General features: G+C 42.0%; 1 protein-coding gene across 1 annotated transcript in view; it reads left to right on the top strand.

Moving 5' to 3' along the window:
- NT5DC2 (5'-nucleotidase domain containing 2) overlaps positions 1 to 14230 on the top strand; it is a 139047-nt gene extending 124817 nt beyond the window's left edge. The window contains exons 11-14 of the mRNA XM_030194102.1: positions 9992 to 10078; positions 10166 to 10306; positions 10589 to 10653; positions 11399 to 14230. Of these exons, the coding sequence (XP_030049962.1) occupies positions 9992 to 10078; positions 10166 to 10306; positions 10589 to 10653; positions 11399 to 11660 (555 nt within the window). The 3' untranslated portion in view covers positions 11661 to 14230. The remainder of the gene's footprint in view (positions 1 to 9991; positions 10079 to 10165; positions 10307 to 10588; positions 10654 to 11398) is intronic.
- The last annotated feature ends 520 nt before the right edge of the window (positions 14231 to 14750 follow it).

Below are 14750 nucleotides of genomic sequence, written 5' to 3'. Positions count from 1 at the left end.
ATCTACTTTGAGTGATGGCAGTGGCTGTGAGGCTTCCTTGTAATAATGATAGCTTTGTTCCACCCTCACACCTTCCCTTTGCTTTTTTTTTCTTTTCTTTTTTTTTGTTTTGATCACTGTACTTGGCTAAGGAAGCTGCCAAAATCAAACCACACTAAGTCAGCAGTTTTTCTGCAGTTGTAGAAACAAATCAGATTTCAGCATGCGTGGCCAAGGAATTCAGGCAAAAAAATCTATGAAGGCTCTTCCCTTTCTTCCTGCTGCTACCAGAAGCACTTGGTCATAATTACACTTGTAAAATGCATGTGTTCATGAGCTGCTAGAACATTAGACTTGAGGCACTTTTACAACATTTAAATGTCACCATATGACAGATTGGTTCTTTTATTAAGCATTGATAGTATAATGGGGAATTTTGTAAATATATTGTAAAAAAAGGCAGTTGGGGCGCATTTTCAAAGCACTTAGCCTTCCAAAGTTCCATAGGTTTCTATGGAACTTTGGAAGGCTAAGTGCTTTGAAAATATGCCTCAATGGAATACCTTTTCTTTGGGGGATGGTATGACCAACCAACCTTCACTCCTGTCTTCTCTTTCCTGGTGCCTAGTCAGAGGCGTTCTGGGGGTAGAAAGTTGATTGGGATGTGGCCATCTCATTCTGCCCAGAGAAAGTTGAGTTTTTCCATCTTTGGAGATACTAAACAACCAGATTTCTACTCCATATATCAACATGACTAATCAAGCCTTATGACAGCCCCATCTCCTGGAAAAATCTAATGTTTGACCAGCCCATGGTTCTGTGACACAGGCGTCTCACACTGCTGCTGGAATAGGCTCTCATGATAACATTTTAACAAGTAGAAAAAGCATGCAGATAATAGCTCATTGAATTCTTTCCAACTCCTCTACATGTAAATGCATGTATTAGTTTGGTGGTAGGTGGGTGTGTGTCTATTTATGTGCGTTTGTGTGTTGATATGAAAGAACATGATCAAATATATAATATCACATTCATTGTTGATTCAATCTAGAATTGAGAATGAATGAGACTGTTAGGCAGACTGGATGGACCGTTCAGGTCTTTATCTGTCATCACTATGTTACTATGTATGTATGCACTATCTTTGTGATCAGGAGAGGAGAGGGGAAGGCAGTTGGAAAGGTGCAATTTCTTAATCACTATTACAGTGAATCAATGTATATATACTACAGCTATTGGAACTGCTTTTCCCATTTTTTGGAGGGGATTAATTTCTGCCTGCTACCAGATTCAGAAATGTTTCTTCTTTGGCCGCCTCCCTTCCAGTGACTAGAACTATCTTCCAGTCCTCCTTCCCCGCTGTCTTCCCATTTTACCTACAGTCTCTGTTGCTAGATAAATGGAAGCAGGCAGGGGCTGGCTCATTCACATAAGGTGTGTGGGAACGGGACGGGGGGGGGGGGGGGGGGGAGTTACTAGAAAACTGCAGGTAGAGGTTTCAAACGAAAATAAATAAAAAGCCCAAACATTATTACCCATCCTTCTAACTTCTGGACATAAATGTTAAAATTTTGCCAGCCTCTGAAGAAAGCCAGACAGTTGGCAATCCTAACCACGTGAATTCTGAGCATATCCCCCCCCCCCCCCCCATCAAACATATGGATGCAGAGTATGTGTAAAGTTTGTCATGAGCTTAATCTGGCCCTACCCATGGTATGTAGGGATAGTTGTGCGAAATAGTTTTGGATGTTGGGGCAGTTTGTGGGCTGTTGTCAGTTCTCCGAGGACAAGCAAGACTGTAAAATTCTCACTTATGGATGATTTCACTGACAGAGCCTGGTGTGGAAATTAGTATCCCAGCAACTTTTTCTAGAAATTGTTCCATACATCATCTTTTTTTCCTGTAAGTCTTGTTGCTTTGTGTGGTTCTCTTTTGTGAGTTCCCAGGTAGTTTCTTAGACAGGTTTTATCAAGTCATTTAATTTTGCTGCAGCTATTTTTTCGGACCAGGTGTTCCCAGCATAAAAGGACCATATCTGCAATACCTGGGACCTGACCATGATCCCTCTTTGTATTCTTTGTTTACAGTTGGGTTGTGACTGGCTGTTCAGAGAACTAGGCTTTTTGATGCAAACTACCCGAAGCTCCTGGGAGAATAGAGAAACCTGGCAAGATGGAAAGGCCTTATTCTTTCCTGGTTTAGTTGCATTGCTGTTTTAAAAATGAATGTTTTACTACCTTTTCCAGTCCTCCCTGTAGTAGTCCCTAGACACGTTGTTTCACTTCATGAACATATATTTGGAATGATCATAAGCCTAAATTTTCTCAGAAGGATAAGGTATGTGGTGTACTCAGGAAAGATTTCATCAGATAAGCTTCCTAGATCTAAGAGCAATATGAAATGCTCTGAAGGCAGGGTGTATTGGGTATTACAAGGTAGCCCAGCCATGAGTTAATGGTTTCAAAACCATTCCCACAAGCTCTGGGTATCTATTGATCAGGAACTGTTTGGACCAGTTTGCTTGCAACACATTCTGTGGCTTCCTACTACTACTACTTAGCATTTCTATAGCGCTGCCAGGGTTACGCAGCGCTGTACAAGTTTAACATGGGGAAGGATAGTCCCTACTCGAGAGCTTACAATCTAAAGAGACAGCTTACATGATTTTTAACATGTATTTTTAAAGCCCATCGACTCCTGACGCAGGCACTGCTTCCGCCACAACACGGCCATGTCAGGTCATCCTACCCATACCGGTGGAAACAAAGACTGCCTGGCTCTGGAAGTTGACTGCGATTCCTCACTGTGTTTGTCCTCCTTTTAGTTTCAGTTTTCATTAGCTGCTGTCTATGTGTATGAAGGCTACTATGCATGGAGGTACAATACAGTCTTTCATTATTTAAATTATTATGTTCTGGCTTAGATACCGATTTTATCCAAGGGATGCAGACTGCAAACTTTGACAATCCCCAACAGCCCTCACTGGTTCACATTCACACAACCAACACTGAGTTTTCAGTCTGAGCCAAAACCAGGCAAGAGGTATAAATCTTAGAGTTAAGATACTTGCCTGACTACCCTACATACTGTGAAAGTCTGGGTCATTATGAGCAGAACACCTGATTTCCAGCTTTCCAAATGTATACCTGTTTGTGATAATCTGTTGTTTCAGCCTGGGACAATTTCTCCTGTTTTTAAGTGCTGGGAGAGACATGGTCTGAGTAGCTGGGGCCAACTATTTGACATGTCCACCTTGATAACATTTGACTCTGTAGCCCATATATATCCTATTTCTAACACACATTTTGCTTACATTCAGCTTGGCCACTTGCTCTTGTGTGTGGACGTTAAAAATCAGTTTATCAGTAACACCACCACCTTAGAGGAGCTTTATGAGGATTTTCAGTCAACAAAACACTTTGTTGCAGCTTTATATATCTGTGGGACAATACAGCTCCTCATTTCATCCATTCCTGTTGTGCTGTACTTTCCTCTACCTATTGGTAAATACGTACGATGCATTTGTTGCCTTATTATTACTAGCAGCCCATGAAAAAATATGATCTGGTACTACTGAAGGTTCTAGATGCAGTTGTAGTTTTATTGGGGGGGGGGGAGGGAGAAGGTTGTTTGCAGAACATTCCAAGTACATTCCAAGAACATTCCAAATAATTTTTTTAATTATTGTATTTCTTGTCTATTATGTATTCTATCTGTATAACTTCCAAGTTTAATAAGCAGATTTGAACATAAATATCTGTGGGACCTGGACCCCCCCCCCCCCACACCAACCTTTCCCATAGATATAAGTGGGAGCTAGATCTTGAGATTCGCTGTGAAGCCGCAAGACTGGCTCCAGATGGAATTGGGTCTGCCAAGATTAGCTGTCTACCAGTGTTCAAGAAAACCATGCTAATATTGATGCTTTCTGACCCCAGAAAGGCTCAGTCAATGGTTTCCAGCTGTTTTCCCTGTGTGCTGGAGGCTTTGTGGTGGTAGAGGCACGATGGGACACATCTGGTGTTCCTTCCCTGAGGCTAAAGCATTTTGGAGTATTCTGTTTAAAATTCAACTCCTTATGGGACTCAGGGCTGTTCTTACATAATAGGGCTATTTCAGGCTTTAATATTTCCAAAGTATCTCTGGTCCGTCTTCGAGTGCAGCCAAACTGGTGTTGGCTGCAGGCTAGAAGGAACCTCTTTTACGTAGGTTGTTAAATATTACCCTCTCCTTATGAGATGGAAAAGTTACAAGCTACAAGGCATAAATCCTTGTGTGAGTGGCAAAAAGTCAGGGCTCCACTCAGACAAGATCCGTTGACCAACTTAGTTGTTTTCTTTTTTTTTATTTTTTTAATGCATTTATATTCCTGTTTAAAATACACAAAATATATAGGAAAAACCTTAACTAATTAGCATATACCTATTCTTGCAAATTCCTTAAACTAAGGTATATAAAACATCAGCAAAAAATATATACCAAATTATTCATTTATAAACATTACATTTAAATTAAAAAGGGCTCAGTTCACACATCAGTCATTATAAAAGTGACTGGCTGAGTAGAGAACCATCATCGCACTTCTGGCATTCTCGAAACTCAGGGCACTGGTACGCCAGTGCCCCTTGTGTAGTCATTAAAGCACAAATTGTCTGTATAACACAAGATCTCAACGATGACGTACAATAGAAAGAATGAAGGATTACTGTGTAACCCAACCTTGTTAATTATGCGAGACAATTATGTTGAGACAATAAATCCTATTATCCCTCAGTTCAGTTATACCATCCTTTTCAATTTAGTCTAACGTATCATGTTCAATTTATAATATGATGGCATATCTGCATAGTTTGTTATTCTTTATCCACTGTGTGTGTGTGTGTGTATATATATATATATATATATATATATATATATATATATATATATATATATATAATTGAACATAACACTTTAGAGTAAATTGAAAAGGGTGGTATAACTGAACTGAGAGTTAATAGGATTTATTGTCTCACATTGATCTTTTTGCCACTCCATTCAACAAGAAAGTTCTTCAGTTTTGCTCCATGATAGGAATGCATGGCAAACTAGCCTTGGATACTTGCCTTATACTTTGGGGGAAGGTCTCCCTGCATATCAAAGACCATTCTGAAACTCAGTCAAGATCAAGGGGCTATGATTCTCATAACCCTTTATTGCCTGAGTCAGGCATGGTTCCCACTTCTGTTCCTACTTAGCCCTATGAGACTAGATCCCAGCATAGTCCCCTAGCCCTCACAGTTTGGATGTTGAGAGGCTAGCATTGGCTCCCCTGAACTTGCCTGTACACTCACATTTATCTTACGGGCCTTCTGGCTACCAGAAGGGACTTCAATAAGAAGACATATGAATTTAAATGGAAGAGTTTTGCTGTGTTGTATGAGGGCAGTTCCATAGATCCTTTTACTTGCCCCTACAAAAACTGCTTGAATACTTTCTACATTTGACAGAGGCAGGTCTCAAGACCAACTATGTTAGGGTACACCTCCGTACAATTGGAGCTTATTGGTGCATGTATATCTCTGTACAACCTTCAGTTGTTCACTTTATACAGGGCCTGCTTCTTTTGAAGCATCCCATCAAGCCTCCTCCAGTGTCATGGGGTCTCAAGGTTTTACTAAACCAGCTGATGAAAGCTCCTTTGAGCTAGATAACATGCCATTTGAAATACCTGACCTGAAAGGTCATATTTTTGGTGACTGTTACTTTAGTGTGCAGAGTTAGTGAGCTCCAGGCCCTAGTAATTGCTCCACCTTACACTAACTGCCTGATATTCAGCCCTCAGTGGTTAGAAATTTTAAATCCGCTGACCACCACAGGCTGAATCTAACCCGGACATCAATGCTAGGGCTATGCCCAGGCATCTGCACTGAATATTCAAGTCAGCTACTAACCCAAAAATTATGCAGGTATGAGCCAATCCCTAAGCGGGGCAACAGTAGGATTGCCTTTTGTGCAGTTGTTTCCATTATGTAGCTTCCCACTATTCCAGAACCCGTGGGATAATTGTGTCCATCAACCAGCTGGTAGAGATAGAGAACTGAAAACTGAGCTGAGACATCTCTCTTGGCACCAGCTGCTCAGTATTTTCTGTTTCCAGCAGGTAGATGGACACACTTTTCAGCCTCTGGTTCTGAGTGCATTGGTCAACTGGTCCCCAGTTGAGCTTTGTAGGTGGCTTGAGCCTGCAGAGTCATATCCGGAGGCCTTCAGATCCCTGTCTCTGGTGCCCCGCAAATTTACTACTTCCCTTCCATCACAGAGCATTCAGCGGCATTGGGATCTTTGTTTTCTCCGGAGTTTATATTGCTCTTACACATGCCTATTTACTAAAGCAGAGAGAGTCAGAGTTGCTGCAAGGTAGTTCAGTTTTTCACCCCGCTGGCCCTCCGGCTGCTAAGAGATCTCATTCAGACCTCCAAGAGTGGGCAGATGAGGCTATCTCTGCTTTGCCCTTCTTATCTGATGGGACCTTCGGTCTGTTCAGAGGAGCCATTGGAGGAGGTGGATGATCCGAAAGTATTAAGGTTGTTTCATAAAGAGGAGCTTAGTACTCTGATTTCTAAGGCACTGGCAGTGCTTTCCTTTTAGGAACTTTGTGCTTTGTTATCAGGAGTTCCATCTTCATTGATCATGAGGGGGCTTAGAGGCCCTTCTAAGACCTTCCCAATGCATCCAGACGTTCAGGAGCTGATTACAGCAAAATGGGTCTCACCGGATGCGGGGCTGAGAATAGGAAGAACCATGGCTTGCCTCGGTCTTCCATAGGTACCTAGCCTATTGAAGCAAGGTCCAGTGCTCATGTAAGATCCATGCCCCTTTTGGTCTTGTGGCTTGGCCATTGAAAGGGCTCAGTTGAGATGAAAATGTTATTCTGGTTCAGTCATTTGCTGCCTTGCGTCAGGCTTGGAAACACTCTACATCAATGGTGTATGCGAGGGTGTGCAGGATATTTGAGGGCTGGTGTTGCAAGCACAGACTATCTCCCTTCTCTACTCAGATCATGCACATCCTAGGGTTTCTCCAGGCAGGTCTTCAGAAAGGATTGGTGTTGGGTTCTCTTAAAGTTCAGATTATGGCTTTGGGCCTGTTCCAGGGGCCAACTACAATAGACGTCTCTTGTGGCTCACTTAGGTATTCAGTTTTTCCAGGGAGTGAGCCGCTTGTGGCCTCCCTTTCATATTCTGTGTCCAGAGTGGAACCTTAATTTAGTCCTTTTAGCTCTTCAGAAACCTTCTTTTGAGCCACTCCAGAAGGTCTCCTTGAAAGATCTTATGTTAAAGACAGCATTCTTGGTGGCTGTTTTGTTGGCATGCAGGGTTTCGGAGCTTCAAGCTCTCTAGTCAGGATCCCTTTCTTCACTTTTTGAAGGTGAGAGTCTCCCGGCACACGGTTCCTTCCTTTCTTCCAAAAGTGATATCAGCATTTCATCTCGGCCAATCTGTGGAGCTTCCATCCTTTTGCAGAGAGGATGAAGAAGCTCAGTATTCTTCCTTGAAACTACTCGATGTGCGTAGAGTTCTCAGTAGATATCTGGAAATCACAAATTAGTTTTGCAAATCGAACAGACTGTGCTTTTTGATATAGAGACTTGGCCTCATGGCTTCCAAGCCTACAGTTGCTAGATGGCTGAAGAAGACAGGCGCATCAGCTTATTTGCTTGCAGGGAAGTAGGCTCCTCAGGTCTTGCGGGCTTACTCTATGAGGCGTTCATCGACATCATGGGTGGATACTACCGTACTATCTCCAGCAGATATTTGTAAGGCAACGACATGATCGATGCTGTATACCTTTGCAAAGCACTATAGGGTGGAAGTGGCGCACTCAGAAGCTTCAGTTCTCAGGTTGGTGGCGCCAGGATCCCACCCACTCTAAGGATTGCTTTTAAACATCCCACAGGTTCGTAAATAGTGGGAAGCTATGTAATGGAGAAATCAGATCTTACCTGATTAATTTTCTTTCCATTAGTCCTTCTCACTATTCCAGAGGCCTGCCCAAGTTGGCTTGAAATGTTTAGTCGGTGCGAAATAATGGGTCAAATAATGATTGTCACCTTACATGGTTCTTCCTGCATATCTCTTGTACTCTACAAGTTGTCCAGAGATGACAGAGATCCACACATGTTTGCTTGTCTGGTGTTAGGTTAGTGAGATGTTTAAGGTGGTTGTGTTTATTCTGAGTTTCTCCTTACTGCTTGTGTACATACATACTGAGAAGCTGGATTGGATGCCAAGAGAGATGTCTCTGTTCAGTTTTCAGTTCTGTATCTCCACCTGCTGGTTGATGGACACAACTATCCCACAGGTTCTGGATTAATGGGAAGGACTAATAGAAAATTATCAGGTAAGACCTAATTTTGTCATCTGCCCAACTAGCTCTACAGGTATCAGCACTGAATATTGCTGGTTCCTCCCCAGACTCTGCCTGTGGACTGCCCAACATTAACTGCACAGTGCTTTGGCAGTTAGAGGGGACATTGGTAGAACTATGTGATTAAGTGGTGCTGAATATCTGGAAATAGCCCTCTGAGCAGAGTTTAAGTGGGTAGAAACCACTGGGAGTGCACCAGCATCGAGGAGGTCTCCACCTCCCTTGACACTGAGTGCTGAGAGTAGGCCCCAAAGACCAATCAGCATTGGAACTGACACCAAGAACACTTACAGGTTTATCAACACTGAAGGACCCGTGATGCTGTGCGTTAGGGGAAGTCCAAGAAGCATAAGCATCGGTCCTCCTCGACACACAGTAGGTACCTGAGAAGTGTCGTGACCGGGAGGGGCACTTCTCCTCCTTGGAAAAAGTGCCAGTATGCATGTCTCCCAGCAGCCAGGTTCCCACTACCAGTCTGAAAGACACCTTCTTAAGCTACCTTTGCCAATGCCTTCCTACGGTTCCAAGCCATGCTCAGGGAGGAGCTGGCACAGAAGCTGCAGTTGCAAACCGCTCAGGCACTGATGGCGCTTGTGCCAACTGCAGATCCAGCCCAGATTCTTCTTGAAGCTCCTTCCATGCTGCTGCAGAGATCCTCAATGCCAGCATCTCACAGTGTGTCTACCTCGGTGTTGGGGGGGGGGAGGAGGAGGGAGAGCTTCCCCAGAGTCAGAAGTTAGGTCTGTATCTCAATGCTGTTCGGGGCATGGACATAGATCCACTGAGTCAAGGCAAGCACAGACTCATTCAGTACAATCTGAAGAGTCTGAATGGGGACCAATTCAAAAAAAATTTAGAAAAGCATTGAAAACTTTTTATTTCAGAAATATGTATTAAGTACAGAAACATTATTGGAATTTTTTATTTGTAGTAAGGATAGCTTAAGTGATTTACTTATAGCTAATTAACTAATGTAAATTCTTTGGGTTCCTTAGTAAGGATAGCTTAAGTGGTTCATTTATAGCTAATTATTATTGTGTTGTAATTTCCTTGGGTTTATCCAAGCTTCTTGTTATCTGCTTAGAACCTAATTAGGTATCTGCAATTTATAAAAATAATAATGTAAATGTAAGTGCTTTCTCCACCTGATTAGTCTTTGCAGTATTCAGACCAAGGGTGGCCCCTGGTGGGCCACAACATTACATAATGTTGGAACTGCAAATGCACAGATCTCGCTAGACCTTCTGTGATAAATAAGCAAAACATTAGCTAAAAATGATGACAGCAAACTGCTAGAGTGGCTATTCTGAAAATATGTGCAAAATCAGTATTTAAAATCATCAGAACTCTGGTGAATGACATTTTCTGTGTATACTTCCATGGTCTCGCAGGCCGCATTAAATTCAATGATGGGCCTCAGTTTGCCCACCCCTGGTCTAGAGAATTGAAGAGTGTGAAAGACTGTACATAGGGGAAGTTATTGCTGCCATCCCTTAATGCTGGGGAAGGTTTTGTGGAAGTGACTGAGGAATTCCAGAGTTCTGGAATAGCTCCCAAAAATGTTCCTAGTATAGTTCCACTTCTTTCTCCCATGTGCTACAGGGGAACTTGTTTGACTTCCTGCGGCTGACAGGCTGGCGTGGTTCTAAGGTGTTATATTTTGGAGACCACCTCTACAGTGACCTGGCAGTAAGTATCCAGACCAGTTACACCCTATATCCCTTCATGAGCACTGGCAAGATTGACATCTCCTTCCTTACCACCTTCTTCCACCAGGATCTTATGCTGCGTCATGGGTGGAGGACTGGTGCCATTGTGCCTGAGTTGGAAACGGAGACAAAGATTGTCAACACAGAGCAGTACTCACAGGCACTGACGTGGCTGCAAGCACTGACTGGTCTACTGGAGCGCATGCAGGTATGGGAAGGGTTGCCTCAAGGATGCAGAAACATGTGTACACCATAACTTAACTATCCTATGGGACCTCTTCAACTCGTATGCATTCTCCTGCTGCCACCAGATTCAGTGTTTTCTATATATTTTTTTAACATTATACTGCAGTTACTACCTTTTTTTAATCTACTGCTTTCTGCTAGTCAGAGGTGATGAAATTTAGCCTGTTTCACTTAGTCCAATGCAGGTAGTCTGTGTCTGAAATCATGTGGTTTAACCTTTCACTGAATGCTTCCTGTCTTCTAGGTGTTTCGGGATCCTGAATCCCAGCTAGTCCTTCAAGAATGGATGAAAGAACGACACGAACTGAGGTATTGGGAGCTCTGTTTGTGGTGTGGGGCGTGTGTTGAGGACTTTGGTATTTCACTAAGGAGGTTGGGGATGCAAGAACGTTCTCTATCCCGTTGTGGAATGAAACAGAATTTTAGCTTCTCTTAGGGTAAGTAGGTTCACAAGTTACACATGATCACATGTGGCACCAGGTAGATAGAACATTCAAGAGCTTTTTGGTAAATCTTGAGCCTTTACTAGACATGGGCTGCACTTTTTTGCAGCTCAGTCAAACGTGTTTCCAGAAGACACTGCAGCATCTTAAGATTTCACATACATTTTTCATTCTGGCTTTTAACAAAAAACTGTTTTTCTCCTGTTAGTTCCTTAGTCAAGTGTTATGAGCTCTTCACAAAGTTTTGATTAGCCTTCTTCCTGAAGTGAAAAAGGCCTAGATTGAAAAGCCCGCCAAATTGGAAAAATAAGTACATTTTTCTTGGTTTTCTTTATCTAGATATTTAGTGGCACTTATCAAGTTAAAAGTGCCACAAAATGTATATACTTGCATAATTTTATGCAACCTTGTCAACAGATTTAGTTGTACACAGCTTAATTTTGTGCTGTGAGGTTCATTTTTTAAATCTTGCTCTCAAAAATGCTGACCCAGCTCCTTTCTTAATTGGCTAAGTTTGTGCAACTGGCTGTTTATCTTCCTAGTCTTCAAGTTGTGAAACTTAGTTTCAGTTGGTAACGTTTCTTGTCTTTTTCCTTCCTTTCTCATACCAGGGCTATGACAAAGAACCTGTTCAATCCCCAGTTTGGTAGTATCTTCCGCACTTGCCACAACCCCACCTACTTTTCCCGCCGACTCTGCCGTTTTTCTGACCTGTACATGGCATCCATCAGCTGTCTGCTGAATTATGACCTGAGTTACACTTTCTTTCCCCGCCGGACACCGCTGCAGCACGAGGCTCCCCTCTGGATGGACCAGCTTTGCACTGGTTGCATGAAGACACCTTTCCTGGAGGACATGGCTCACATCCGATAAACAGCCAAACCTCAGCTCAAGAAGACTGAAAGACAGAGAGCAAGTCGTTATAATCAGGCTCAGATGAAAGAGATGTCCCAGGTGACAGGACCATAAAGATGTTAAAAATATGTACACATAAGTAAACATGAAGAAAACTTTTTTTATATACGGAATTTTAGAAAATCAGATTAGATTGAAAGCGACTGTTACAAGGATGGAAACGAGTGGTGGTCTTAAGTATGAATTTAAGCACTCAGTGTCCCAAAAAGTGGACAGAACAAGATTAGGAGAGGTAATTACTTGACTCTCCTGGGACCTCAGCCAAGGAAGTACCAATCAGTGGTGACACTGGGTATTCAGTGTAATTTGCATAATTTAAGCCAAATTTTATTAATCTGGTTTTACTTGGAATAACTTCTTTTTTTGGCTCTGGATAACCTTTTGAGTTTTGCAGTGTCTTGCTTCTTTGCTAGCTTTTGTGATTGCACAGCTGCTGAGAGAGGGAGAAACTGTCATTCACTTTCCAGTTTAGGAAACACAGAAATCTGTTTAAAGAGTGGGGGAAGGGTGCCTACCCTTTTTTTTTTTAAAGACTTTGCTGAAATTCATCTGATGCTTTGGCACCAGTTTGACAGAACTACATAGGGTTTAAGACATGACACAGAAGGTGAATTTTCAGTAGCTGCTGATCACTTCTGTGCGAGACTAGGAGAGTATGAGTGGAAACCTGCGCTTTTCAGGTGTTAATGACATTCTTAAATGCTGTCTTCAATGGGTCAAGCAGTAAAAAAAAAAAAAAAAACAGGTTTCTGCCATCCATTCAAAATAGCTGTCCAGTATTAGCTGTTTTATTGATATGTATTGTACATAAAGTATACCTATAGGTCAACTGCTAGTGATGAAATTAAGAATGGATGAGCCATTGTGTTCCGGTAGTGAGCTGTACTGTCATGTAACTCCTGAATTCTGCTCCTAATTCCCATTTAGGATTAACTTTATCTACACTTGGAAGAGCCTGGTGTGTGTCTATAGGCTGGAAAGAATAGGTGTTCATGTATTCATAAAGTATGAGCGTTAATTGTCAGTTTTACCCTGCTCCCACCTGTTCACCACCCCCAGGGATACTTACATGTATATTGTCATGCAAAAGTAGGCACTATGGAAGAAGCCATTTCATAAGATTTTTAGCATATAAAGACATTTTATGCCTGTAAAAGGACTTTTTAAAAATTACCACAGATGTTAATGTACATAAAATTACACGCAGTAATAAGAAGAAATGTATTCTATGCGACCTGCATGTAGATATGTCTAAAGTAGAGCCACAATTTACATGCATTTTTTTACAGCTACTCCTGAACAATCTTAGCTATGATTGTTGCCAGTTTATCCCTGGTATTTTATGAACACATGTAGACCAAAAATAGGTGACAATGCAGCCTTTGCACCTAGTTAACCTGTTGGAAAGTAACTGCCTGGGTGCCTGCTTCTGTATGTTCTTATACTGCTTGGCAATTTTATGAGCCTACTGGAGTACTTAAAACTGTTCTGTACACTCAAGTTCTTTATCAAAAATTACTCCCTTTTTGACCAGCAACACTGCACAATGTTACCAATTTACAGCTCACAGAAGAATTCCGTCCAGGGTGAATGTGTTGCAGGAGTCTGAACAATATGAGCAGAGTAGCCTAAAGAGAGGAGGCTGCCATATGCTTACTTCAAGGATTGCCAGAGAAATTGATCTTACCGGGGAGGTAAAAGGTCTCTGCACATAAAAACTTGTTTTGCCAAAAGGGTTGCCAAGTGGCTCCAGATTGACCTGAGAGGGATGATTCAGGCCTGGTTTTACCCCATGGCACTTGGGGGCTTGTAGCCTTGGTTTTCTTAGAGAATGAAATTAGGACATCAGAACTACTAGTCCTGCATTCAATTGGGTAAAACCAGAACTGAATCAACTTTATTATGGAAATGTGGAACCAGTTGGCAACCCTGTGCCACACCCACTTTTGCAAATATATGGGAATGGGTGAGTTATACATACCTAATGGCTGCTGACTTCTGACCATGTGCTTTGTGGAATCTGTATTGCAAAATGGCTTCTGGAGCTGCTTTATGACATAACAGTTGTGTTCTAATGACTGCATAAAGCACCAGGGGATAAGGGTGTGGTCCTAATACTAGACATTTCAGCTTATGCTAAATACAATGGCTATTACTGAGAACTTGAAGCCAGTATAACTTTAAGTTGAACATATTTAGTCTTGACAGAACCAGCAACTTACTACAGAAAGTGCAGAATCTTTATTGTCAAGCATGATGCACACAATTAGCTATAAATTTGTTTTTTTGATTATGGGTACTGTACCAATGGAAGGGGGCACATAGGTTTGGAGAGGGAGTTATACTCTGGAGATCTGACTTGGCCAAAGCCCTGCAACTCAAAGCTCTACCACAACCTCATGGATTGCCCCACGTAGCTTACCGCATTTGAGGATGTGTGTTCTGCAGAATGCTGTCCCCCTTTTGGGGGGGGGGGGGGGGGTTATTCATTTAGAAACTGCGTGGTTTTTTCATTTTGCTGTTTTTAATAATAAAAACACATGAAGGTTTATGGGGAAATGAATGGGGGTGGATTTACTGCATGTTACATTTTCTTTTTTTTTTTTCATGTAAGGGAGGAGTAGACCCTACCTCCAAATGGATAGTTTTTTTTTTCTCCTTGTGAAAAAGAAATAGCAAGTATTAGTTCTATACGCACAAATAAATAAATCATATGTGAGACAACATGCTGAAAGACTAGCGGATTTAGAGTAGCTGTCCAAGTGCTGGAGAACAGCCTAGCTGCTCTTCTGACTCCTTCTTTGCTGATGAAGACTGTGGCTCCTTAAGCTATATGTGGCATTCATGGTCACAAAGTGAATTTTACAGTCAGGTGAGAATCCTCTTCCTATTGTCAGCATGAAGAAAGGAGGAACATATTGTGTGTGTGTGTTTACATTCACGCATTTTTTAAAAATTATATAAAGATGTTTTTAAAAGTTTCAAGGTGGAAGTGCTTTCCTCTGTCCGGGTGAGCCTTGCTCAGACCAGCATGCCTTGTGGAGTTGT

Source organism: Microcaecilia unicolor, chromosome 2, assembly GCF_901765095.1.
Source record: "Microcaecilia unicolor chromosome 2, aMicUni1.1, whole genome shotgun sequence".
Lineage (NCBI taxonomy): Eukaryota > Metazoa > Chordata > Amphibia > Gymnophiona > Siphonopidae > Microcaecilia > Microcaecilia unicolor.
Note: the sequence above shows the minus strand (reverse complement) of the source record. Positions and strands in the feature narration are given on the sequence as shown.